Below are 27,777 nucleotides of genomic sequence, written 5' to 3' on the forward strand. Positions count from 1 at the left end.
CTGCGCCATTAAGTACTGATCTTTAGCCTTCTTAAGCTTAGCATTTAGACGATTTCTGAACGACTTAAATGCTTTAAAATCTGACGCATCTTTTGATTTTATGAATTTCCAGTATAGTGCGTTTTTAAATTTAATTTGAGCTAGTAGGTAGCTTGTAATCCATGGCTTTCGAGAGTTTTTGGCACTCGAGCGTGTCGTGTAAGGAAAATGCTTTTTGTATGTGTCCGTAATGGTTGGTTTATTGGTTTATGGGGTTTAACGTCCCAAAGCGACTAAGGCTATGAGAGACGCCGTAGTGGAGGGCTCCGGAAATTTCGACCACCTGGGGTTCTTTAACGTGCACTGACATCGCACAGTACACGGGCGTCGAATTTCTCCTCCAAAGAAATTCAGCCGCCGCGGCCGGGATCGAACCCGCGTCTTTCGGGCCAGCAGCCGAGCACCATAGCCACTGAGCCACCGCGGCGGCCTATATGTCCGTAATATCTGACAGGAAAGCGTCATACATGGAATCAACATCAGTGTTTTTAAGAACAAGAGCCCAGTTGTGGGCTTGAATATCAGCACGAAAACTGTTTAAAGAAGCATTAGTGATCTTTTGAAAAAACCATGCAGATGAGTTTTCTATCTGTGGTGCTGTTCTATCTTGAACAAATGCGAAAATAGGCAAGTGATCACTAATGTCCCACACAAGGGTGCCAGAAGTTGAAGGCTTGTCGATATTGGTAACAAAGATATCAATTAGAGTTTGCGAAGATGATGTTATACGTGTAGGCTCATTGATGAGGTTGACGAAACCATATGCATCGAAAACTGATAACAGACCAGTTCGATAGCTGGAAGAGACAGTCAGGTCAATGTTAACGTCCCCACTAAGAAATAAGAAATACTTGTTTAAAGATATGAAGTCAAAAAGCTGCTCAAGAAATCGCAGAAAAACGGTGATGTTTGCATGCGGTGGGCGATAAATCACGGTGAAAAATCTACAGCCATCTCGAACAGTCAGTGCCTCATAGTTCTCATTTGACGCAGAAAATTCTTCAACAATATGCGCGTTAAAACAGTGTTTTAAAAGGAGCAGCAAACCACCACCCCTTTTCTGCGGACGACAAAGCGCAAAGCTTTTATAATCAGAATGATCAAAGGTACAGGAGGCTTCAGTGTACCAAGTTTCAGATACCATAACAGCATCAAACTTGATATCCATGGAATTGAGTAGCAGTTCAAAGTGATCTTGCTTATTTTCCAGCGAACGGGAATTTAGGTGAAGAAAAGACAATGTGCCTTCAGGTTTCAGGCTTTTGAGGCAGTCGGGCTTGACTGGCATGAAATTTCATGTTTCTGCGTACTTTGGCTCATTGGTTCAGATATGACTACGTGGTCCCATCATCGCTAGTCATGTTATCTAGGTCACTCATTGATGCGATATGGATCACAGACGAGCCATCTTCCTTGCGCGCAAAAATTTTTCCGTCTTTGCACCATGCGTACTTCCATCCAACTTGCTTTTTCTTTCTGATTGTAGCCCCGAGTAGCTGCTTGTTGCAACGGGTGAGGTGCTCATTTATGAATACTGCGTTGGGTGTTTCGCATCCGAACGTTGCAGTTGTGACCCGGTTTTTCTTTGCCTTTGCTAGTACACTGTTTCTTTTGCCGCGACGCATGAAACGCACAATAATGTTTGTTTCACTTGAGTTGTACCTGGGTACTCTGTGACACGTGTCAATGTCGTTTAACGAAATCGGTTCACCCACCGCCTCGGCTAGCTTAACGACAACATCGCTGGGTTCAAGATCAGATGGCGCACCCTTAATTTCCAGATTGTTCGAGCGGGAGTACTGCTCAAGCTGCTCTACACGCTCAACTAGCTTGCGGTTTTCATCTTTCAGTGCTTTGTTTGTTTCTTTCAATGTCTTGATTTCTTTGATTAGCACTTTCACTTCTTTGTTTCTTACATTCATATCGTCACAGGAGTCACTGCAAAATTTGATGCTTGATTGCAAGGATTGAAATTGAGCTAGAACTTCTTTTCGGAAGTCTTCTAGCTCAGATCTCAAGTCGCTATCCTCACAAATTTCTTTACCATCGTCTTCTTTAGCCTTAGTACCTCGTGTGTTGCGACCAGTCATTATTCCACACCACACGCACAAACCAGCATGCACACATACAAAAACTTCAGTAATAGACTATAAACCCTTCGGCAGCAGTGCAAAAATACAACAACGCGAGAACAGAGAGCGTACCAAATGTGTGTTGCTTACCTGCAAAGTGCAGGAAGATTAGTGAACGTGGCAAGACGCGCACTGCTGCCGAATGGAAACCCCGTCAGTTGTGCTCCAGCTATTTGTCGATGATCCCAGGTGGCGGGTCAACCGTCAGCGCAGGCGCAGAGCTCCGATAGGTCCGCAATCCCGTAAGGTGCTGAATCAGATGCGTGGCTTGGCTTCCGGCGACGAACAGCTGCTTTAGGGTACTTGCGTCGATGAAATGCCGGATACTTTGGCTGCAAAGTGCAGGAAGATTAGTGAACGTGGCAAGACGCGCACTGCTGCCGAATGGAAACCCCGTCAGTTGTGCTCCAGCTATTTGTCGATGATCCCAGGTGGCGGGTCAACCGTCAGCGCAGGCGCAGAGCTCCGATAGGTCCGCAATCCCGTAAGGTGCTGAATCAGATGCGTGGCTTGGCTTCCGGCGACGAACAGCTGCTTTAGGGTACTTGCGTCGATGAAATGCCGGATACTTTGGCTGCAAAGTGCAGGAAGATTAGTGAACGTGGCAAGACGCGCACTGCTGCCGAATGGAAATTGTGAGGATTATTGTGAGGAATCCAGGAATCCAGCGTCCCGTTGCTAGCCAAGACATCGGCCGGGGATGAACACCTGTAGCTGATCTCGGGAAGAAAGAAGCTGGCCACTATGAGGTGCAGGCCCATGGGCGTACCTCAAATCAGGTCGAACCAGAAGACGCCCCTCTGGAACTTGCCGTACTCTCCAATGACAGCGCACACATCCATGATGTGATCCTGTGAGGTGTCGCGGCGAAATTAACTCGAGGTGGGAGCTGCTGAGACTGGCACTAATTTGACTCTTGGATTCCTGTTCTCTGACTCGGCGTCTCAGTGGTCTCCCTTCGGTCACATTTCGCAGCAGCGGAGTATTCTTGGGCGGCTGACCACTTGGCACAGCTGTTTGCAGTTCGGCCTACCTTTTGTAATTGCAATGGCGCACAAATCTGTTCTTTAAAACTTCGTGCTGAGTCAAAAACTTCACTTTTTCAGTGTGCAGATTGCCAAACGCAGAGGCAGTCTTCTTGGGCAGACGATCGCCTGGCAAATCTTGTTCTGATGCGCTTATTAGTTCTTAGGACCCGTTTGTGCAAGCATAGAGGACTGAACTCCTGCGTTTGCAGCCTGTGAGGGGAGAGCGTCTCTGTTCTTTCCTGCGATATATCGGAACAAACAGCTGAGCCTTTGCCGGCTGCAGGTGTACCACTTACGAAACTTGTGACGAGCAACTCTTCGCACAGAGTCCCATCGTGCAAACGCTACACAGCTCACATCAGCCTTTAAGCACGCCGGTCGATGAGTCACTTCGCCTGTTCACAGAGTATGTATCATCAAAAATCGGTTTCTTGTACTGAAGGTACCCTCTCCTGTCCTGTTCCTAAAATACTCTATTGATAGGCCATGCCCATTCTGCAACTACTAACTCATTCGCAGGACTGCTTGATTACCTGCTGTCTTGGGTGACACGGACAATGTCATGAGCTGCGAGAGGGCCCAGGTGTTTTTTTGCAGTCGACCCGGTTGCTAGAACTCTGACACCGGTTTGAAAACATCCATACTTCGCGCTCGGCAAAGCTGACTTGCCTCTCCATAACGGTGTTCTGAAACCTCACACTGCAGTCTGAGACGCGGCGCGAAACACGAACTAGGTTGAACTGTCGAAACGCTCCTCAATGCTGTTTCTCACTCTGGCTTCAGCGCTTTTACCTACAGGCCTCAGTGCGACAAAAAATAAAGCCTTTTCTCCCTCTCCCTACCCCTTCTTTCTAAAAGTGAGCACTCCATTCGAAAAGCGACGAAAGCTTGCGAAGTAAACATGCCTCTAGAGTTGTGTTTTGTTAGCAATACCGGCGTGCGCTTGGCTGCAATCCACAAGCGCATCGTATGGCAACTCGCTGAGCCCTTTCATTGGATACCGTGAACCCTGCCGTCACCCATAAAAGGAAGAGAAGGCAGAGCTGTAAGTTAGGAATCCGCTGAAGGCCACCAACATTTCGCCACTCTCTCCCCTCAACAGCGCACTTCCCCGAAGTGCGGCTTTTCGGAGACTCCTTGGAATTGTATTCCTCAGTTCGGAAGATGAAGTAAAAATTCTTTGCAGCGTGTGTTGACCATAGAGATTTATATTAACTACTTTTTTTAGTTTTAAGAGACGACTCTAGCGAGACAATAGAATGAAGCCTAACGGTCAGCGGGCACGCTCCGTTTGCTCGAAACGCCGGTGACAGCGCTGCAATTTGCTAGCGTACGAGCGTAGTCACGTGGTATTTTTTTCATATTTCGCGGGCTTTCTTTAGATGCCGGAAAAAAAGGACCCCGTAGGAGATACGATGCTACAATAAACTGGATCGGTTGTTTATAAACCTGCTCTACAACCTAACGTAACGGTCTTGAGACTGAAATGAATATTTGAAATTTTGCATAATTCATCGTAGTTAATTAACTAATTAAGCCCAATAAAAAAATGGCTGAGGCTTAGCTTAGGTTAAGCCTAGTCAGATGCGAAGCATATTGTTGCATATCGAGCACGCCGCTTGGCTAGACGTTCTTCACGCTCTTCATCAGTCTCTGTAGCACGCCGCAACTTTTGCTTCTCATTCCAACGAGCAGCCCTGTCTCCAGGAGGCATCTCTATCCCGTGTACGCCTAGCAGAGGAAGGCGCACCCCCTTGTATACCGCCGCTCCAGCATCACGTGTTCACTGCAGCGCACCTAGCGGCAGAAGCAGGAAACACATTGGTCGCGACGCCTCGCGCGACGGTGCGAGCTGGGGCCCCGTTTTTCATCTGCTGTGACGTCACGCATCACGTGGTATGACATGGAGGTCACGAAAGGTCAATGGTAACGACACCGCCGCGCTCGAGGAGCTGGGTTGCGCTATTTTAGTATGCTTCGCATAAAAATATTCTGAGGAACGCCGCATAATGGCAAACAATGTATCGTTGGTTTCAGCGAGCTGCAGTTTACCGCTTTTTTTTTTAATCCTTCGTTCAAGTTACACGAAACACCCTGTATGCTTGCTGTGAAGTGTTCAATTATTCACTAATCGTTCGTCAACGACAAGCATGCTGTGCAAAAGCCTTATTCTTCGAGAGCTAAAAAATTCACGCATGCAGTCGCAGTTAAGGAATATTCCACAAGCACGAATTTCGCGAGGCAGGATTAGTAGGGCCTTAGGCTCCTCCTTTTTCAAAAGAGACAGATTCACAGTGGAGCGCTGTGCTTATACACCACACATTGCAGAAAGAGAAGCTTGCAGTAAACTTAAGGTTCGACGCAGCTTAAGCTTGCATCACGTTGCGTCACGTGAGTGCGTCACGTGAGTGCACCACGTGAGTGACGGTACTTAAGTTTCCGTCACTCCCGCGCACAGTGGATCTGAAGGGCGGAAAGAGAGTGCAGAAAGGATACCTCATGCCAGTATTGTGAAATATATGTTTTTGAGTAAGTTTTCATACACCTCTAAGCCGCAGTTTGTACCAAAATGCAATGAAGATACTTTTTCAAATACTTTTTTTACAAGGGGGAGGCAGAGATGGCGGAATGTCTGTAAGCATTTTGCCCGATTATTCACGGTAAGAACTTGTTCCCAAGAAAACACGGATATTAACTAACTTTCAGTATTTCAGGCCTTTACTACACTAAACACGTCTTGAAGGTCGGCGCCGCTCTACCGTCCCGACCTCATCCCTTGAGCTCAAAGTTGATTTTATATCCCAAGACTTTATAGATAGCCAAATCAACCTCCTTTCTCTCTTGAATTCTTTTTTTCACTACAGGCACGGACGCAAAACGCTGCACAAAAAAACAACTACCGGTACATATCTCTGTACATACAGGACACGCCTGAACCGTCGAGTGTTTTCGTTTTGTGATGTCGCCACATTCCGCAGAACCCACAGCCCCGAGCTGCAGATGTGCTGCTTTCAGCTCCAGCGTCTATCTACAGCTGCGCTGAATTTTTTAATGACTGCTTACACATGACTCAGGTGCCTCCAGATTTTTTTCCCCCAAACATTGCTATATGAACGCCGATATATCTGCGTGTGAGGACGAGGCATTTAAGGGCTTGGTATTACAGATACCTTCCTACTCCGGCTTATGCGCACAGCTGGTTCGGATATTTTTAAGCGCTTTCGACGACGCGTTATCTATGTTTACAGACTGCAAATGGCCCCAGCGTTTTTCTGCATCTTTCTTCTTTCTCTACATAATTCTATATTTTACTCAAGCCCGGTTTCAGCTCTCTCTGCTAATATTTTATTTTTTTTTAGTTTTAAAGAAGATTTTGAAGCGAATTTCAGAACTAGGGATGAAACTGTAGAGGTCGCTCAGGAGGTCGCTCAGGAGGCGACCGCGGCCATGCTTATTTGAGAGCTGCCGGAGAGGAGACAGGGGCAGAGCACCGACGGCAGCGTCCGGTGATTCCAAGGTCCAAGCTGTTGTCGTTGTCCTCTAAATAATGGCGCGTACCCACTGCCGGGGATTGGCCAAGACACAGGCGGCGACTGACAGGTGCTCAGAATGATAAACAAGTAAATAAATGAGGGGGAAAAATAATGGTACTAATTATAATATTAATAACTAGGAAATAAATGAAAGAAATTCACATGTGTAATTGAAATAGGCTAAACAAATACTGTGAGAACGGTGACTGAAATAGAGAACGGGGCTAAACATTCAATGTTTCGGAAAGCTTTCGTTGCAGAGAAATATTGATCATGAGAAAGAGCAGAGCTTAAGACGGCAGCCGTTTAGTGTCTGTAAGGAAGTTTTGAATGGTGGAGAGCACATTCCAGTTACTGTGCCCAAGGGAGGAAGCCCCAAGAGACAGAGCAATCCCAGCTGACAGACTTAGACCTAGCTGTCGTAACGGATGCTCCAGCAGGTGGCTCCGTAAAGAGGAGAAACGGCGGCAGGTCAACAAGAAATGATCTATCGTTTCGGGTTCTCCGCAGAACGGGCACAATGGGGAGACCGTCAGACCAGATCTATAAAGGTAGAAGTTTAAGTGAGGCACGCGACAACGTAGACGCGTGAAGGAAACCTCAAGCTTGCGTGATCGCCAACCTTTACTGCACCACGGGTAAAGGAGATGCCGGAATTCGGGAGAGGAGGTCAGAGCTGATGCTGCGAATTCTTTCAAGAGCAGATACCTGCGAAACGTACTCTCTAGTGCGTGCCAGCCACTTCGTCCTCTTCGGCATGTTGTCACTGTCGGCCGCGCGTGTCGCTACAAAACTATACATTTCATATCTGGAAAAAGAAACTGCTGCAGTAGTCCAGCTTTGAAAAAGTGAGTTAAGAATTTACAAACAACTTTGCGTGGTTAGTCCAAATGCGAATTACAAGCGCTGGCATTTGGGTTTTCACTTCGGTTTCGGTTACGGTTGGAGACACGGTTTTCAAGGTCAAGCGGGCTTCAGAGAAAGATGGGCATAAATGGGGAGTTGGTGCTAGCACACTGAAAGTGGAGGGGGCACTTAAGGTCTGCCTTAAGGGTACGACGTGATAGGGTCAGTGCCCATATATGCGGAATTGATCATTCTCTAATCTACACTCATAGATAGCTGGGAGTCCTCATATCATAGCAGCGGTTAAGCGTGGCGCCGTTTCCCTGCTCTGACAGGTGCTGCCACCGGTGGGGCTTGTGAGACCAAGTTGCTCCTCCCGAGCAATCTCACGTCACCATTTATATTTTGAACTGCCACCTGAAGCTGAAAAATAAGAAAAGCGTAGTTTGCACATTACCAGTTTTTCTCAATTCACTTTTGAAGCGAAGAGCTTCACTAGGCTAGTCAACACCGCGCTTCGCGTGAGCCGGAGGCCAGATTTGCCACTTCTGCGCATGCGCGAAACCAAGCGACGTCACGCGCAGCGCAGGTGGCCGCCATCGCCTCCGTCGCCTGACCTTTCACAGCCGCCGCGCGCTACTGCGCATGTGCGCCGCCGCTTCTCCTGCTCGCCACCGTTTGACCATTCGCCGCAGCCGTGCGCATTGGAAAGTAGGGGTATATAAGGCGCGCTTGCCCATAGAGCAGGCGCAGACACTCGCCATGGAAGGAGAAGAAGCAACAGTCGGACGGCGCAGAAACACCGATCCAGAAGTGGCAGCTCGGGAGTTGGCTGAAAAGCAGCGAGAGCTTTTCGCTTCGAGATATCCAGGCTTAACCTTAGCCAAGCCGCAGCCAATTTTTTTCTGTTTCACTTACATGTGTGTTTGGGCTGTTTTGCATACAAATGTACGAAGTCGCATTTGCCAGTACATCCGATGTGGGTTCCTTTCAAGCGTTTGCACAACTCAGGCTTTTGACCTTCTTAGCGAAGTTAGTTTAAGGGAGAATGATGCCTCGTGATGCACCTGTTCACAGGAAGGAGTACCATTCTTCGTTTTTACAATTCATAATGTGATAGTTTTCCCAAAAGGTACTATAGATATAGTTCCATCACGGGTCGAACGATCAGTGCAAGAGAGGTATTTGCGCTTAAAGAAGAAAACGAATGTATCTCAGCTTTGAGTAGTTACCCTTGTTAATAAAATGGTGACAACTACATTTCAAGGATGGCCTCAGTCTGAGCCACTTATTGCAATCTGCGAAGCGGATTCGACAGACAGGCCCACTACGGTGTGTGGGGGTTAGAAAACCCATCGCTATACGTTTTTCCCGCGATAAACACTCTAAACACAGCTGTGGTGTGCGAGCGCTCTTTAGGTTTAAGTCCAGGAAAACAGGGTGTAGGAGATAGAAAACAACCTGCTTGTTTTCGCCGCTACTTCGCAGAGAAAAACATAGAGCGATGGCATCCTGCTGTACTCGTTTTTACTGCCACACATTCTGTGCAGCTGTGGTGGCAATAGTATATCTATAAATGCATTGTCGATTTCCCGCAGGCTGCCGTTTCAGCGCAGTGAATAGCACCTTTCTGGGCTATTGGGCAATGATAAAAGCGTAAAGCTTTTAGCACTGATGTGCGGTGATGCGCGGTTTATTCCCATCGCAAAAATTCCCTCGTTTGAATGATGCGTTACACCGGCATGACCAGAAAATCTGCCTATGCACCCTAGAATCCCGAGGTAATGTGCGCCCCTGGCAACTGCCGTTGGCGTCTAAAATGAACGGTTCACAACGCCTCCCACTCAAATTATGGCATGCAGGACTTGCCTACAAACTCTTCCGAAAGCTCAGCAAACACAGTACATTTGGTATAAGCCCATTGTTACGCAATGAGCTCAGATAGCAGACACATCATAAAGGGCCCAGTGCCTGCAAGCTGTTATTGCTGGAGTCACGCGTTTCATTTCGAGTGTTCGGGCAGCTTTACTTCCTGGGAAGCTGTTTCCGTTACGAAGTCGCACTGTATAGACAATCTTTCCTGCTTGAAAAAACAAGCGTGCACAAGAAGGCTTGGGCTCTGTAAACATCTGCATTACCTGCTCATTGCAGTTCATTCCAGAGATGCCTGAAATTTTCATGTGACTCCTCTTTTCTTCCAAACTTCCCCTCCTATCTTATCGCCACTAAGCCATCAGCGTAAAGTGGCTTCAACAACAGCCCTTGTCTGCTCCTCAGCCTCCACTTCCTGTCTCGCACTTGTGCTGCTATTCACACAAGTGCCCTCTAATCTACGCTCTCATGGGCTGCGACAAGAAGCGTGCTGAGGGCGCTCCACCGCCATTGATTGTATCGCAAGGCATTAGCTGCAGTACATTCTGCATTCGCACCGCGTACACATGTAGTTCGAAATTTTGCGTTTTCATTAGTACCTCTCTTTACAAACTTCGCTTCGTATGAAGGCTTCGCACGTCCTCTGGCTTTCTCTTAAGTAGAGAGATCTAATGGAAGCCTTCGATAACCCCTGATAAATGGTGGTTTAGTTTGGTTTGTTTGGTTTCACGTCCCAAAGTGACTCAGGCTATGAGGGTCGCCGTAGTGAAGAGCTCCGGAAATTTCGACCATCTGAGGTTATTTAACGTGCACTGACATCGCACAATAAACGGGCCTCTAGAATTTCGCCTCCATGGAAATGCGACCTCCGCGGCCGGGATCGAACTCGCGTCTTTCAGGTCACCAGCCGAGCGCCATAACCATTAAGCCGCCGCGGCAGCCCTGATGAATTCTGTCGTCTCCAAATCGCACATCTCTTTTCCGCTACAGATATACCGCTTCTCTGATATCCGGCAAATAGTTGTTTCGCCGGCTGTGCGGCGGCGCGAAAGATGGAAAAGGTAAAAATTCGGTATGTTACAACATAGATTCCACAATAAACAAAAATCCGTCCTCATCGGAAAGCGGATATTATAGTTCAACATTTCTCGGATTGATTTCTCGGATATTATGGCTTCAGTGCTGGTAACTGCTAAGTATCAACGAGGTTATCCTTGTGAAGATTTCGGTTCTGCTGATTTTGCAAGCGCCATTCACCGGAGCTATCTTATACGCACCATTAGGTTCGGCCCATTGCTGTTATTTTGATTGTGTCTATGTCTGGCTGCGCAATTTGTGCTAGTTGTACAGGACCCGGACTGCTCGTTTTGCTGGTTATCGATGTGCGCCGAACCTTCTAACCTGTTTACAATAACCGGCGCGAACGCCATAGCAGCCGCGCTGCCAAGCGCACCTCTTAACACGACAAAGGTGTCAGGTGCCTTCAGGCTCATGCAGATGATTTAGCAATCGTGCAACAAAGTGCGTGAGGGAGAGCGAAAAAACATATCATTACTCTTGACGAATTGAAAAGCTCAAAAGTGGTGTCAATGCGAAGTCAGGGGAAGTTACAGTTCAAGTACTTTTCGTTGATGTGGGGAGAGGGTGTTAAGGCCACAGTATTTAACTGATGTTACACCACTATTGAGGGGAACTCGTTCTGGTGCAAGGTGGGCTGACCCCATGCTCAAGTCGCCCCGGACATGCTCCCTGGGGAGGCCAGAGGCTTCGTGCATTGCAAGTTGGGGTTTAAATTTCATAAGCGTATCCTGTGCGTAACGCTATAGCCACTTGAGTCTCTTATAGCGAGCCTCCGCGAAGCCCGCAAGTCGAAAGAGAAGACGCGACGACGACGGCAAGAAAGCAGCAATCATTAATGACGAAAACTGCTGGGAGTGCTGCTTCTGACAGCGACCTCTACTCGTGGATTGATTGTTGCGTGTGGGAAATAAATCTTTCCAGGAAAAAGCTCCCCCAAGCCTTGCGAAATCCCAAACTCTCATGCTTTTCTCAAGAACGTTATCGATTGGCGCTAGTGCGGAATGTACTTGTGCAGTAGATGGCAACAACTGCTCGGTTGGCCCGGCATCTTCTAGCCGGTGATTTCCCGGGTGCGGTCGAATCCACCACGAACATGGTCGCTGGCCTTCTTTGTTTATTGAATAATTGAATATGCTGTGCAACCTTGGCGGTGAGCAAGTGCAGTGCGTAGTGGTGTCGCTGACCAAACCAGTGGCTGCAGATGTTTTGTGTTAGTGCTTGCACTTACATCGTGTACCTTTTTGTTAATGGCGCATGCACTTTTTCCTGCTGAACACATGACTGCGGACGCCCGCGAGGTGGGTCAGTGGTCGGCACGAACCATGCTCGTAAACCAGAACGAATCAGACGAAGTGTCCACATGCCAAGCTGTTTACCGTAACTGCAACGTTGTCACCAAAAGCAGATGTCAGCCTGCGTAGTTATCAAAGTAGAAATTAGAAACTCATTAGCTACTTTCTGCATGTCAAAGACATCGATTGCTCCTACTCACAAGGTGCTATCGCAAGTGCATCATCGCATGAATATCACGCCTGCTGCGCATGCATGATGATAGCGATTCTCTTCGTATATATGCCGTTCTGAGCTTCAATATAAACTGTTCTGATACAGAACTGCTGTGTTTCATGTGTCTTTATTTTCTGTGTCCTCGTCCCCTAGTGCTCTGTGCGCTTCCGTCTCCCGCGGACGAAAAGTGTGTGAGTTGTAGGACGTCGCTTGCAGCCCATCTGTTCACACCTCATTTCTGGCGCGAATGGCATTTTAGCACACCTCGGGCCAACTCCAAAATCTCCTGACTACTTGACGATTCTCATTGGTCGAGCCTAATGCTGTAGCAAAGTTCTGGTGAAATGTTTAGCATTTGAGCTTAAACACGAAGGAGTACTAAAACCTGGCTGGCGGTTTAGCATTGAAGCACGAAATATTATGCGAAAGTACAGTTTTTTGCAGGTGGACACCGTCACCATGTGCCTGAAAACGAGATGAGGTGTCCACTGACCCAGGGAGCTAGTAGTGCCCGCCTTAAACTTTTTCGTCGTCAGTGCCAATTTGCCCAATGTATGCCGCCGGCCTATTGTCGAGGGCCGCGTTTTTGCAGTAACGTTGTCAACGCCAACGCGTATTTCTGTAGTGCCGTGTTTCTGCTTCAACGTTGTCCATTCCAGTGCACGCAGCGCACATCTCTCTGTCACTAACGCCACACAGCTCAAAGCGCACACATTAGTTTGTTAGTTGTATTAGTTACATGAAGAAGAAAATGTGCACTGCACGGCACGACAGTGTCCGGCAGTTTAACACGAGGTGATAGCCTAGTGCTCTCGGGCAGTTGCGAGCGAAGCTGATCGGTTCTCTCCGCCACTGGTTCGAATCCTCATCATCATCATCATCATCATCAGCCTGACTACACCCACTTCAGGGCAAAAGCCTCTCCCATGTCTCTCCAACTAACCCTGTTCTTTGCCAGTTTCGGCCACCGTATCCCCCCAATCTTCTTAATTTCATCCGCCCACCTAACTTTCTGCCGCCCCTTGCTACGCTTGCCTTCTCTTGAAATCCATTTTTTTTTTTTATTCGAGAAGTCTGCCATGAGGCATAAGTTGAGAAAAGGGGGAGTGGAATGTAGGTTACAGAAAGTTAAAAGAAGGAGTGTAGACCAGTTTCGGCGAGGTACTCGCTTAGGCTGCTGGTGAAGTGATTGTCCATAGTTCACTTCACATAGTCCCCGTCGCAGTTCCACCACAGGCCGACCTCCCTGAGGAGCCGTTTTCTAATAAGGGCCGTCGCTGGGCAAGTCCACTACAGGTGCCGCACATCACAAATGTCCGGTGCAGCGCCGCAGTGAGGGCACCTGTCAGTTGCTGGCAGATATTCATCACCCCACCAATAACGGGCAGATGGGGTCAGGGCCGCCCCTGCCCGAATCCGGCGCACTGATACCTCCTCCTGCCGAGTAAGACTACGGGGGAGAGGGTGCGAACACGGAGGAATTAGAGAGCGTGTTCGCTGGCGCAGAGCTTGTGAATCGGAGACATGGGACAGGAACGGATCTGGGGGAAGAGAGGAAGGTGGCGGGTCGTCTGATGTGTCTATGTGAGTCATAGCATCTGCTTGAATGTTTGTGCATCGTGAGCATGACCGCGAATCCAGTGTATGCGTACAGGACATGGATATTTTGCGCAGAGTAGATGAATTGATTGTGTAATCTGGAATGAGCGTCGAACAGCCTTAAGCTGTTTAAGGGCGGCGAGGGAGTCTGTATAAATATGAACTGCATTGAATGTGGGAACAAGCGGAAGGGAAGCAATGGCATTGTAAATGGCTTGAAGTTCCAATGCCAGGGGGGTACATGTATCTGCGGTGTACGTCGCACGAGAGTTGAGATGCGGATGGGAGGGACTATATACAGCAGTAACTCCCCGCTCTGCAGTATGTGATGCATCGGTCTACAATATGCACCCTTCAGGCAGATGCGCGGCTGATACCGATGGGGAAACAGTGGGGCGATTGTCTGCGAGCTGACAATACGACCACGGAGGGAGCGTCTTTAAACGATGAAGTTGTAGAGACTGTTTGCGAGCTCTGTTTGCCACCCGCTGGTCGATGAGTTCACTGAGAGTATTAATTTGGGCGAACTCCTGAAGCACGGGTATGGGTGTCAAACGAGGCAAGAATGTTATGGCGCGCATAGCCTCACGATTGATAGCTTCAAGGGAGTCCCACTGTCTGCGGGTGAGACGTTGAAATTGTGCCTGATATATTATCCGTGGCTGAAGGATAGAGCGCACAAGCTGGCGGGCCGTATGAGCACGTGCGCCACCAGATCGCATAGCTATGCGACGAAACAGACCTATAGTAGCGTGAGCTGATTTACGTGTGGCTGTCAGCCAAGGGGTGCCAGTCCCAGAGGTATGAAGGAGGAGGCCAAGAATACGAACAGTTTCTACCTGAGGAATCGGAGAACTATCTACTGTAAAGTTTGAAGGGGCAGCTTTCCGTAAGCCGGCTTTGTTACCAATGCGAATGAAACATGACTTAGTAGGCGAGAGGGTTAGACCCAGAGGTGTGAGGCGAGATGTCAGCGCATGTTGGAGGGCCGACTGATGGATAGACGCATCTGGGTGACAGCAGCACAAGGTTATGTCATCGGCGTACGCAAGCACACGGATAGAAGGGATGGTCTCTAGGGCTCTAACAAGAGGAATAAAAGCCACATTTAATAATGTGGGGGCGAGAACGGAGCCCTGGGGCACTCCTCTATTGGAAATGAAGTTACCAAAGGGCTTTCCATGGACCCGTACACTGAAAGTTCGATTTGTTAAATAGGCGTGAATGGATAGGAGAAACCGGTGAGGGAGACCAAGAGTTTGAAGGGAGGCAAGAATGGCAGAGTGAAGGATGTTATCATATGCCTTTGTTATGTCTGTCGCGATCACCGTTCGAACGAGGTGACTCTGCGGAGAGTGGTGAAGCACGTCAGTAGCCAAAGTAGCAAGACCATCCTCCGTTCCAATTTGGCGACGGAAACCTATTTGGGAATCTGGGTAACAATCGTGTGATTCTAGCCACCACGACAAGCGTGCGGCGAGAATGCTTTCGTAAAGCTTGCAGATGGTAGGCGTGAGAGAAATTGGACGAAGGGCCGAAAGAGATACTGGAGGCTGACCTGACTTGGGTATTGGGACCACAATAGAATGCTTCCACTCTCCAGGGATGACACTAGAACGCCACACTTGGTTGAAAGTATCCAGTAGGGTTTGCAAAGCAGACCCATCTAAGTTACGGTTTGGTATGCCGTCGTGCCCGGGAGAAGTGGTAGTTTTGAGGAGTTCAATGGAGGCTAGCAATTCTGTCATGGTTAAATCAGAAGTAACCTCATCGGAAGGATCTGTAACTGATAAGACTGGAGGAGATGTAGGGGTGCAGTCATGGTGTGGTAAAAACTGACGGGCCGCTTGTTGTGCAAATGTATCTTCGTCCACATTCAGCGCGAGGCGAATGCTTTCAGTGTAATCTGCAACCTGAGAAGGGCGCTCCATGGCGTGAAACACTCTCCAAAGATGTCGGTTGCCCTGCGTAGAGGACAGGCGGGCACACCGTGCAGCCCAGCGTTTCCTGCCTAGTTGCTTTGCATAACGCCGCGCTCGGGCGGTAGCTCGGTGAAGAGAGGGAAGAGCCAAGGGGTCCTCAGGGTTGCGAGAAGCATAATGATCGGCCTGGCGACGAAGAGCCCACAGATTCAGGAGGTGTATGTCCGGGTTTGGGTCGCCCTCATTTACAGTACTGGTAATAGTATCAAAAGAAAACATTCGACAGAAGTCTGTCTGGTTGGGAAATTTAATGTTAGGAGAAGGTAAGTGACGCCAACCAAGTAAAATACAGAAAAAAAAAAAAAAACATCAGAGAGGGTAGACACTGCTGAAGACGGGTTGAATGTAGATAAACGATTGTCAGCGCGTACAGAGTCCCATGATGTTATGCGTACGCTGCGGCGTACTTTCCGTAGACGCGAAGGAGTGAGGGAGATAAAAATAGGGCAGTGATCACTACCCCAAGAATCTGATTCAACATCCCAACGAGGGTTACCGGGCCCTAACCACCAAGTCAAGTCAGGTGAATACGGGCCACCTCTTGGGCGCGTAGAGGTATTCGGGTGGTTTAAAAGTTGAAAGGAATTATCTGAAAAGCTGTCTTGGATGTGCGCACCCCTTGAGGAATCTGCTGGGGCGCGCACATCCACTTCATTACCCTTTAAAGACCAGCGGTTATATTGCCTTCGCATTACATGACCTGCTGGTATTTATTTGCATTTTTTTAGCTTATTTCACTTCGCACCAACCTGAAAACATCTCAAAGCCACAAATATCGCAATATATTGCTCAGGGTATACCCAACTGAGTAGTGCTCTCACACCATTAAGTTGCATTGCTCTTTCTTGCTATGCTGACGTTGTTTAGCAAAATATCATTCATTGGTAAGGAACTGGGTTTGAAAACGCAACATTTCGTTTGCCGCCACTCGGCTTGTACTCCAGACGTCGTGAACAAAAATGACTCCGTGATCCCCATTTCGAAGTTAATGACGCTATAACCTACCCTCAGAGATCCGTGAAGAAATAACATAAACGAAAAAAAAAGAGTCACACAATACGAGGGACAAGCGGAGTGTACACACCACAACGACGCATTAATGACCGGCTGCGTGAGCACCACTCCTCCCTGGGGTTCGATGGCGGTGCAAACTTGCCTCGCCCTTGCAATGAACGTGGCTGCTATCCCTTGTTCAGCAATGTCACGATTCTTGGTAGAGGCAAGGAAAAACAAAAGCGAGAAATCTTGGAAGCATATCATATCGGTTTGTCACGACATGATTGTATTACCTCAACCTCGGTGCGCTTACTACAAAAAGAATTTTCCTTTTTAGGTCGTTCACGATCGATGACATTTCTTGTCTCTTGTCTCTTATGCTCAGTGATTTGTGATGATGCTGTTGCGCATGCTCTGCTGGCCCTGCTCGTACTATGTATTTTCTAATAAACTTCAGTTGTTAGTCCAGTCGTTGTGGTGTGTACACTCCTCTTGTCCCTTGCCTTGTGTGACTGGTTTTTTTTTTCCATTTACAATGTACCAACTGGCCCGCATTTCAAACTTTCGAAATAACTTACTTCCAGGTTCCTTGAAAGCTTAAAGGGACACTTATAGTGGCCATTCCCCGCCTTTATCCGTTGGGCGTTTGTTTGTATGTCGGATGACGCTTTTGTGGCACGCTGCTCACCTTCTCTTCGTGTCAGGTGGCAGCTCAATTAATCTTGAGAGGCTGCTCGGGAAGAGTACCTCTAATGCCAAACTCAAGGCATTGGGGGTGCTAAACTCCTACCAGGAGCTGCGGGAGGCCCACCTCGTGAACCAATACACGCGGCTCATGCGGACGGCCCCTGGGCGCCGCTTGCTAAACCGCTTACACATCCAACACGACTGCACTCCAGAGGAGGCGGAGCGTATCGCAGTACTATGGCGCCATATGCTCTGGGTCTCCCCGCTCCCCCGTAACATGGACACCGACATGCATGAAAACAGACGACAAGCGCGGGCTCGGACTCATGAGAGACAACACGGCTCCCGACCCGGTGTATATTATGTAGACGTAGCAGGGCCATCGCCCGCTGGATTTTACTCGGCCACTGTCGTTCACCAGGAAATTCACGTTGATGGACTCTTCTTTCGAGCCCCAAATTCAATCCGAGCCGAGGTAGTAGCGATAGCGCTTGCTGCCGCCCACGCCAATTCGAGAATAATCATCACGGACTCCCGAAAAGCATGTGAACATTACTTGGCAGGGGAGATCTCCCCCTTAGCTGCTTGTATTCTACGACGGACTGCCACTGATCCAACTCCCGAAAAAATCATTTGGGCTTCTGGCCACCAGGGCTTACGAGGTAATGAGGCCGCTGACGCGGCTGCCCGAGCGCTTACTCAACGGGCTCCTCATCCTAGCTCTTCTGGCTCGGAGACTAACCAGCCGCTGCTGCGATTCAAGGAAATATTAACACATTATAGCGACAACCACCGCCTTTTCCCGGCCCCTGCAAAAGGGCTGAGTAAGACGGAGGAGCGAACTTTAAGGCGCCTGCAGACGGGTACTCTACTCTGTCCTGCAATCATAAAACATTACGATCCTAACACGGATGGGCGATGCCCGCACTGTGGGGAGACCTGTGATATCTTCCACATGGTGTGGGCATGTACTCAAAATCCCCACCTCCCCGCTTCCCCTGCCCCTTCCAGAGAGTCATGGGAGACTGCCCTCCTCAACTGCTCCACGCTTGAGTCCCAAAGGGCTCTGGTGAAACGGGCGAGAGACGGGGCCTCGTCATGCGGTGTCCCGGACTAGGGACGCCGACCATGTAGCGGGGCCACTCTGTGGCTCCCAAACTCTATTTCACAAATTAAAAGTTTTCACCACCACCACGGCAACACCTGCCATAGAAGAGCAGTGGCACATCTTAACTTGACCGTTGTACCACTCACTACACCAGGAGCGGTAGGGAAGATTCCCGGGGATCGATGAATGGAGATAATGACCAATTTCGCATATATGGACATTATGCCCATGTCGCTCTCCGCACAACTGCCATCCCTGAACGCTGAATCTAGCACCGGAAGCAGAGGGAAAACCGAACTGCTAGCGCACCTAATTCGCATTTGGCCGAACTGCACAAATCGAGCATCATTTTTTTTTTATTGCGAAACCAACACTACTGGAGCCCAGCTAGGCTCGTCGCGTATGCTCGAGGTGGTGCGGCTACCAAACGACCTTCAGTCGCCGTTGCCTAGCAACCCGAGTTACTACCCGAGCAGACACGAGTTACTCGCGAAAGCCCGGGCAAATTCCGACGAGCGTCGTGCTATCGGCGCGAAAGGTTGCTTGGGAAGAAGAACATGGGTCGAAAAATCCCTACGGGTGGCTGGGATGGAAACAGCCACCCGCCAGTGCAGTGGCCCATCGCTTAACCACTGCTCCACTGCGATGGTAGTGGTATATGAAGACTGTCCCCATCTATGAATCTCAATTAGGAATTACCAATTCCGCATGCACGGGCATTAACCCACTAAAGATATTATGCCACACCCCTAGGGCGGAGTTTAAGTGGCCCCTCCAATTGAAGAATGAACACCTGCTTTCGCACGTCTACTCGGTTTAACTAGGTTAAGCCCCTATCAATTTTGTATAACTCAAATCATCTAAACCATCAACTCGTATTTTATACGCTAACAAACATCAACGCAACCACGAAGAGCTAAACCATCGATTTTTACCAGCGTCAAATGCCAGTTGGAGTTCTCTTGAGTTTCCATTCAAGTTCTTGAGCGTAGCTCCGTAATTGGAGCCATCTTCATGATCATGCAGGTATAATTCTGGCACATTGTGTAAAACCACCAGCTGAGCGCTGTTTTCAGCCACGCTCGGCCTAGATATTTTATTGCGACACAAAAAGCACCTGTCGATGCTCTCAGCTCACACTGAACAGTCCGTGTAAGAAAGCCGTACTGAAAAACTAAGATCACAGTTCACTAAATTCAGGCAAAAGCACAGGCAGGGCTCCCACGTCTTCCAGGACGCCTTCCAATCTTCGTCACTCGCCACCTTGTTGCTCGCCAACATCGGCAGTAGCTTTCTCACAAACCACCAACTCCTTTGCGGATGGGTCCGGTTTCGCATTCCTGTATATGAAAGGAGAAACAAAGAGAATGTCAGGCAGCTCCTGCACATTGTTTCTATTCATGTGGCGGCAACTTCTTGCTCTAATATTCCCAAACTTCTCAAATGCAGGGAGCCGAAAGAGCGGCTTTCCGCTCATGCGAGCTTAAAAGAGTGTTAAGAACGTGAGTATATTTTTGTAGCGAGAGCTACACTACGCCAGCTCTTCGAGCCTTCAGCGTGGCACCCCTTGAGCTCTGTGGCGGCGCCGTTGGTCACGTGGTTGGTCACGTGGTTCGGAGCAGTTGATGCTGCCGGCGGCGCGGCGCGCCGGCGAAACCGGGCTGCACCAGCTGAGCACATGCGCCGTGTCGAGTAAGGGGGGGGGGGAGTGGAAAGGGGGAGAGGGAACCACTCCAGCTCTCGCGTCACTCCAGGTTTAACCAGAGCTAAACCACAGCGATTTTTTTACATTTACTGCTGATTATTAAGCGATGATGTCTCGAACGACTTTCTCCACCATAATTCGCTGCTTTAGAGGTGCCTCTATTTTTGTCTGCGGTTCAGTATTCATAATCTTTGGAAAGCTTGCGTCGTCAGATGACCGGATTTGCCCGAAATTTTGAGTATGGTGCGAGAGTCGGGGGGGGGGGGGGGGGTTAACGAAGTTTTTCAAGGCTGTGTTCGAAAACGCGTTGAGGGCGAGGCTGCTGCATACGTAAACGAGGTTACTAAAAGGAACGATTGGTGACTGAGGAAACTTTTGGCAGATGGCGGGGAGGGAAAAGCCGCCTTTCAACGACCACCGAGTTGATAATTCAGAATGCTGCCAACGTAATCATTAAAAGCTATTTGTTATCCTTGTTAGCATGGAGGGCAGGGTCGAAATAGAGTTGCGTACAAGTGGATTAGTGAATAGCTCTTGGCGATATGTTCATGCAGAAAACGTGTAGTCCGTATTTATTTGTTTAAACCGACCTCTAACAGAACTCATCGCAGATATAGACTCACCGGAGAAGGCTCAGTATACAAACAATGGGAGATAGGCAGGTCTGTGAAGAAAACCTAAGCTGGGAAATTCTAACCTTAGTTTTCGTCTTCCTTTGGTCTTTTAACGCTTCCTTAAGTCTCAGACCGCGGCAGTGTTCCTAATTAGCACCCATCAAAATGCCTCAAAATGCATCGACATTTAAATGCGCTCAGCAGCCAGGCGCTGCCTTGCATGGCTATGAACCTGCACATAACGTCCGGTAAGAGGCAGACGCGGGAGGATGGACGGAAGAAAGATAGGTGCGTCTCCTTTGAAACGGGGTGGTGGTAGCTGTCACCATGCTCGGCCTCTTTTTTATGTTTATTTACCTGTGTTGTGAATCGGTCATGAAATTCGACATTTTCTTTAAATACGTTTTCAGTCCTGCCCTTCTAAACTTATGGCGCCTCTCTGCTTTCCAGCCACCAATCTTCCTATCGCTTTTGCTAACTTCCACCACAGATTTGTTTACATGACCACCGCAGATTTATTTACGTGACTATTGTTATCGCTAAACCCTAAGAACTCAAAGAGAGTGACTGTGCCTGCATCGACATCCGGATCGATAGCATCACATTCCAGTATAAGATACGGTTTGGTTTGGTTTGTGTGTTGAGGGGGTTTAACTTCCCAAAGCGATTCAGGATATGAGGGACGTCGTAGTGAAGGGCTCCGGAAATTTCGACCACCTGGGGTTCTTAACGTGCACTGGCATCGTGCAGTACACGGGCCTCTAGAATTTCGCCTCCATCGAAATTCGACCGCCGCGGCCCGGATCGAATCCGCGTGAGTATAAGACAAAGATTTACCCCACACTGCACATGTGTCGTTTTCTTGGTTAAATTTCTTTTTGCAACTAAGCGTTCTAAGACACCCCCATCTGGATTCAAAGATTACGGCACCGCCTCGAGTTATAGAACGATTCATTGCGATCATGGATTTTCATGTATCCGTGTATCCATGTTAGCAGGATACGCATATACTGGCGCCACCCGTTGGGTGAAAAAGCAAGCTTTCCGCGCTGCACCCCACGAAGCATCTGAGGTCTCGACATAGCGCCAGAAGAGGGCAGCAGCATAAAACTGTCTAGCAGCATGTTTGACACTATTGTGCGCCCTCACAGAGGGCGCCAGCTATTTACATTCTTCCAGCTGGGCCAGGCTTAAAGGGTTGAGGCCTCCAGCGACCGTCACTGCAATGGAGTTACGTACCTGCTCTTGCCGAGTTCCATGGTCTCGCGCAGAGTGTCCGGCAGGGCGACCCGGAACGTCTCCGGCAGCAGCAGTACTAAGACGGCGGCAAGGATGTAGATTGCCGCCAACACGACCATGGGCACCGACTCATGCGTGTACCGCTTCTGGTGTTGAAAGCAGAAAAATGGGACAACAAATGTGAACGCAATCACCATCATTATCCCGTCCATTCTTTAATGGCAAAGTACATCACGATAATGGATTATGAGCAGAAAAAAAAAGCTATCTGATAACCTTCTCACCCTTTCTTCCGCCTGACGGTTTTGTTTCTTGCTTCGTGTGCCCTGAAGTGACAATATGTTCAATCTCGTTTCCGCTCCTAAGTTGTTTTTTTCTCATTTTCTTGACATGAGCTTTCTCGCTCTAGTTCTTCCAACCGGGAACCAAGCAAGTGACGCAATAAAATCTGGCACACCTTTTAAAAATTTTTATACATTGGTCTCTAAGTAGTTCTTGCCTTTAAGCAATATAGAAAAACACAAATGATAAACGCATGAATGGCTTTCTGGATGAAAGCAGCAAAATAGAAAAAAAATATTGTTAGAAAGGCTTTATTTGGAGCCATGTTGGCATATTGCATATGGTCCAGTAGCTTTGTGATTTAGATCAGGAAACGAAGCTCCAAGAGTCACCAGCTGAGCGAGTTTAGGTTTATTAAAGGGCATGGTGCTAAAGCGAGCGGACCTTGACACATATCCAAGCAGAGTCATGGATCATAAAATGTGGCTGACTCTATACATGTAACAGTCTGTGTGAACTAGTGCACACAGAACTGCACTAGTTCTGCACACAGTGCAGAACCAGTGTGAAATTTCAAAAAGTATTTTTTGTTAATGTATACTTGATTCCTTTGTTATTGTCCAGTCATCTAATGTATGCCAAATATTATATATTTATTTTAATACTCTGCATGATCACGTCATCGCGTACAGCCTTATTGGTGCTTTTGTGAGCCTTTGTCAAGCTGTCAGGAACAGCTTTTTGCCTATAAACCAGCCAGAATATTTCTGGAAAATAGCATTGAATTGAATTGAATCAGTTCGGGGAATACGCCAGTACGTACCATGTTACGTGGATCTGCGAAAAGAGCTCTTTTATCACACAAGACAACTGGCCCTAGTATAGAGCAGTGGAATGCCTTCCTGACCGACTCCGACCCGAGCACACACACAGTTCATAATGATGACGGAGGCCAAGGCGGCGGCTCAGGAAGGCGGACCACCGACGATCTATAGTTATGTCTCCGACTCCCGGAGCCCTAATTCTTCATTACTCAAATAAACCATTTTACTATCACTACTGCTTGACGCTGAAAAGGAAGAACGACGACACAGAACGCTAGTTAGGGTCCGCGCCTGCTTGTCTGACGCCGACACCTGTTGGGGGCAACTTTGTAGTACACAATTCAAGAAATTCACCTAAAGCCTTACTTTTTGTAATTGATAATGACCACATTTCTGCTGATCTTTGTTCTCACTTCGTTTTTTAGGAGAACACTTTAAAGTATATCATTTCATCATACAAGGCACTAGCATGTAAACTGCTCAAGTGAAACGAACGATATACCGTAGCAGGCTATGGCAACAAAGAATTGAACGTGAATTAAATGGGAAAGCAAAGCATCAGTAGTATCATATTAATAGCGGCAGAGTTGCCCTGAATCCAAATATGTATATTTGTACTTTATTCACAAATACCTTCTGCCTCCTTATTTAAACAAACAGTAGTTCATTTATCAAGAAACCTATATTGGACACCTGGTGTTTGAATGCAGCATTAGATCCCCATGGGGCCAAAATGCGTCGTTGGTCTTATAATTCTCCCATTGGCTGGAGGGAAGTGACGTCACCAGACCGGAAGTTAAATCACTTATGGTAAAGGCAACAGCTGCTAATGAACACAAAATGGGATTAGGAGTGCCTCTGAATTTTTTGAATGCGACTAGCGAAGCTTATCAACTCTTACTTAGTGATCGACGCAACTGGAAACCTAAATTACTTATGCAACACACTCTTGGCCCATACCTAGCCAGCTTACGTGGAAGGACAAGGAAGAAATGAATTATTATTTCAGTCAGGGTTGGGGCGAGTGTGTCATGGAAGCGGAAGCAAAAAAAAAAGCGTGCCCTCAGATGCAACTTTTGAACGAAGGCTCAACGTTTTTCGAGAGCAAACAGAAGGAGGCTCGGGCACTAACTGGTCGGATGACATGGTTGCACAAGTGTAAGGAATGGTTACGGGTACCACCGAATGACCGTAAAAGAGATGGGCGTCAGTGCCGTATCTCTCTGTAGTATGTCCGCACCATCACTGACGAAGGCCTGACAATGCGAGAATTTCTTCGAGATCGGTTCTGTAAATGTTGTGCGCTAAACAACAGGGCTCCACGCTTCGTAGTGTTTCAGGCAATGTTGGGTCGCGATGACGGTACGAATTGTTTTTTTTCTTCCATGAATTGTCATAATTGACGAGACAGGGATTCCATTTTTCAATTCTGAAACCCAGCTGGAATCGGCTCAGTGTAAGTACATGCTCCATAGACAAAAACTCTTGGATACCGGCAATGCAGCGGATATTATTGTTGCCATTTAGCAACCGCCAAAAAGCAACAAGATCAAAGTGCACTGATGCACTTCGATCGAAACAACGCTATAACTTCTCGGACGCCTCGTGTTCAACAGTTTCTCTGTGACAACGTCTTCGAAGAGGGCCATCACGCTCCGTAATCGCTTAAAACTGAAGCCTCTCTCGGCGAGCGTACATATTCCAGTGAATCCGTTCTTCCATACGCGGTTATCCAGTGATTGTAATAGACCGTAGAGCAATCGCTTGCGGCAGTCAAGCAATTATTTTGTCACCGCTCAGAAAAAAATGCTTATTCTGCAGGGTGACCCCAACCCCATTCCAAATGAAAGGTATTTAAGCTTGCTTGATACGCAAGGTTTTTAAACATAAGTTGGAGATTTGGGAACTTTGGAGACTTTGGTACGCACCTGCCTACACAAAGGTTGTTGCAAATGAAAGAAGAGTGATCAGCGGAATTCGCTGGCTCGAACATGCAGGTTCCGAGTGTGGCGTTACCGCGTCTCTGAGGAACTAACTGCGCATGCGCAGGAAGCACGAGCGTAGCTGGCCTCGAAAGAGAATGATAATAGTGTATGTGTAGAATTACTATTACTATAGCGCTCAGATGCAATTATCTAACATACGACAGGAATAGACCTATGACGTAGGGCCCCGCCGCGGTGGCTCAGTGGATACGGCGCTCGGCTCCTGGCCCGAAAGACGCGGGTTCGATCCCGGCCGCGGCGGCTGAATTTCGATAGATGCGAAATTCTAGAGGCCCGTGTACTGGGCGAAACCAGTGCACGTTAAAGAACCCCGGGTGGTCGAAATTTCCGGAGCCTTTCACTGCAGCGTCCCTCATAGCCTGAGTTGCTTTGGGACGTTAAATCCCAAAAACCAAACCAAACCTATCACGTGGAAGAGAGACCTAGAAGATGTTCCAGAAACCAGACCAACTGTACACGTTCATCGACGTACAGCATGGCCAAGATAGAGGACACGCTTACCAGGAATTTGGCATTCTTTCTTAGGAGCCGTAACCCTGGCCTGCAATGAATGCGCGCAATATATCCTCACAAGAATTTCTTCAAACAGCATATAGACTGTTCATAGGATTTTGTCTATAGTACACGTGAACTTTTTGTAGACAAATCGTGTAGGTTAATTTATAGGCAATTCAAATCATATATACAGTCTAGAGACAGTCTATAGGTTTCGGGCCATACAATTTTAGTAGACTTTTATCTATAAAGTCTACAGACTGTGATTAGACAAAAGGAAATATATATTGGAAAGTTGTACATATAGGAATGCAGTATTCTGGATTAGAATTCTATAGACAGTCTGACGACCATTTATTAAAGATGTGGCAACCCATAATTCCACTTACGCTGACGACAACGGCATCCAAACTTTTCTTTTGCTAAAAATAGATTATTTGGCTCCTTTGTGCCCATCTTCTTGTTTGCTGGGCAGCAAAAGAGGCCCCTATTATTGCGCTAATTTTATTTCTAAATACAACATTCTTTTTCCATCCACACTATTCATACTTGTAGCGTCAAGCCAAGGGGACACCGTGATCGCAGTTTGAAAATGGATGACGGTAGAGCCCAGCCTCCGAGATTCGTGCAAGTAAGAGTGTTTTGACGTCACATAAGTTTTTTTAGGAGAAAGGCCGGTGTTGGAACCCCCTGTGTCTCATATTTTGATATTTTCTAGCTCATAAAAGCTCCGTTTCCAGTGAAAACTTCCTCTTTGTCATTAGAGCGGGGTAATCTATCAACAAAGGCGGGTGTAAAATAGTCGTCAGTGACCGTTCAACTTTCACTCCTCTCTCGTTGCGCTGACACTTCAACATTACGTGGTGGTGGTGAAAACTTTTAATTGCTGAAATAGAGTTTGGGAGCCACAGAGTGGCCCCGCTACATGGTCGGCGTCCCTAGTCCGGGACACCGCATGACAATGCCCCGTCTCGCGCCCGTTTCACCAGAGCCCTTTGGGACTCAAGCGAGGAGCAGTTGAGGAGGGCAGTCTCCCATGCCTCTCTGGAAGGGGTAGGGGAAGGGGGAAGGTGGGGATTTTGAGTACATGCCCACACCATGTGGAAGATATCACAGGTCTCCCCACAGTGTGGGCATCGCCCATCCGTGTTATGATCGTAATGTTTTATGATTGCAGGACAGAATAGAGTACCTGTCTTCAGGTGCCTTAAAGTTCGCTCCTCCGTCTTACTCAGCCCTTTTGCAGGGGCCAGGAAAAGGCGGTGGTTGTCGCTATAATGTGTTAATATTTCCTTGAATCGCAGCAGCGGCTGGTTAGTCTCGAGCCAGAAGAGCTAGGATGAGGAGCCCGGTCAGTAAGCGCTCGGGCAGCCGCGTCAGCGGCCTCATTACCTTGTAAGCCCTGGTGGCCAGGAGCCCAAATGATTCTTTTGGGAGTTGGATCAGTGGCAGTCCGTCTTAGAATACAAGCAGCTAAGGGGGAGATCTCCCCTGCCAAGTAATGTTCACATGCTTTTCGGGAGTCCGTGATGATTATTCTCGAATTGGCGTGGGCGGCAGCAAGCGCTATCGCTACTTCCTCGGCTCGCATTGAATTCGGGATTCGAAAGGAGAGTCCATCAACGTGCATTTCCTGGTGAACGACACACGTCGAGTAAAATCCCGTGGGCGATGGCCCTGCTACGTCCACATAATATACACCGGGTCGGGAGCCGTGTTGTCTCTCAAGAGCCCGAGCCCGCGCTTGTCGTCTGTTTTCATGCATGTCGGTGTCCATGTTACGGGGGAGCGGGGAGACCCAGAGCATATGGCGCCACAGTACTGGGATACGCTCCGCCTCCTCTCGAGTGCAGTCGTGTTGGATGTGTAAGCGGTTTAGCAGGCGGCGCCCAGGGGCCGTCTGCATGAGCCGAGTGTATTGGTTCACGAGGTGGGCCTCCCGCAACTCCTGGTAGGAGTTTAGCACCCCCAATGCCTTGAGTTTGGCATTAGAGGTAGCCACCGGGAGATCCAAGGCTCGCTTAGTTGCCCTGCAGATGATGGCGTCTATTCGCGCCTCGTCTTGCTTAGTAGTGCGGAGATATGGCACGGCGTAGAGGATCCGGCTAGTCACGAAGGCATAGACGAGCCGAAGCGCGTCCCTGCCCCGCAGATCGCCCCGCTTGTTGGAAACGCGGCGGATCATGCGCCCTACTTGTTCGCCT

At 48.3% G+C, this 27,777-nt stretch overlaps 2 protein-coding genes and 1 pseudogene across 2 annotated transcripts in view; 1 reads left to right on the top strand and 2 right to left on the bottom strand.

Annotated features, from left to right (window-relative positions):
- The window catches only part of LOC149347506 (organic cation transporter protein-like), a 32,848-nt pseudogene extending 29,835 nt beyond the window's left edge, over window positions 1-3,013 (bottom strand).
- A 14,261-nt stretch (window positions 3,014-17,274) lies between these two features.
- LOC149347507 (uncharacterized) lies at window positions 17,275-18,417 on the top strand. Its single transcript, XM_089541592.1, has one exon. The coding sequence runs from the start codon at window positions 17,275-17,277 to the stop codon at window positions 18,415-18,417; it is 1,143 nt and encodes a 380-aa protein (XP_089397718.1).
- Window positions 18,418-19,660: 1,243 nt separating this feature from the next.
- Window positions 19,661-27,777, bottom strand: part of LOC149347508 (solute carrier family 22 member 3-like) — a 51,019-nt gene continuing 42,902 nt past the window's right edge. The window contains exons 9-10 of the mRNA XM_089585593.1: window positions 21,967-22,112; window positions 19,661-19,748 (exon numbers count right to left, since the gene is read on the bottom strand). Coding sequence (XP_089441719.1) covers window positions 19,661-19,748; window positions 21,967-22,112 — 234 coding nt within the window. The remainder of the gene's footprint in view (window positions 19,749-21,966; window positions 22,113-27,777) is intronic.

This window comes from Amblyomma mixtum, chromosome 4, assembly GCF_055824585.1.
Source record: "Amblyomma mixtum isolate Tamu chromosome 4, ASM5582458v1, whole genome shotgun sequence".
NCBI lineage: Eukaryota > Metazoa > Arthropoda > Arachnida > Ixodida > Ixodidae > Amblyomma > Amblyomma mixtum.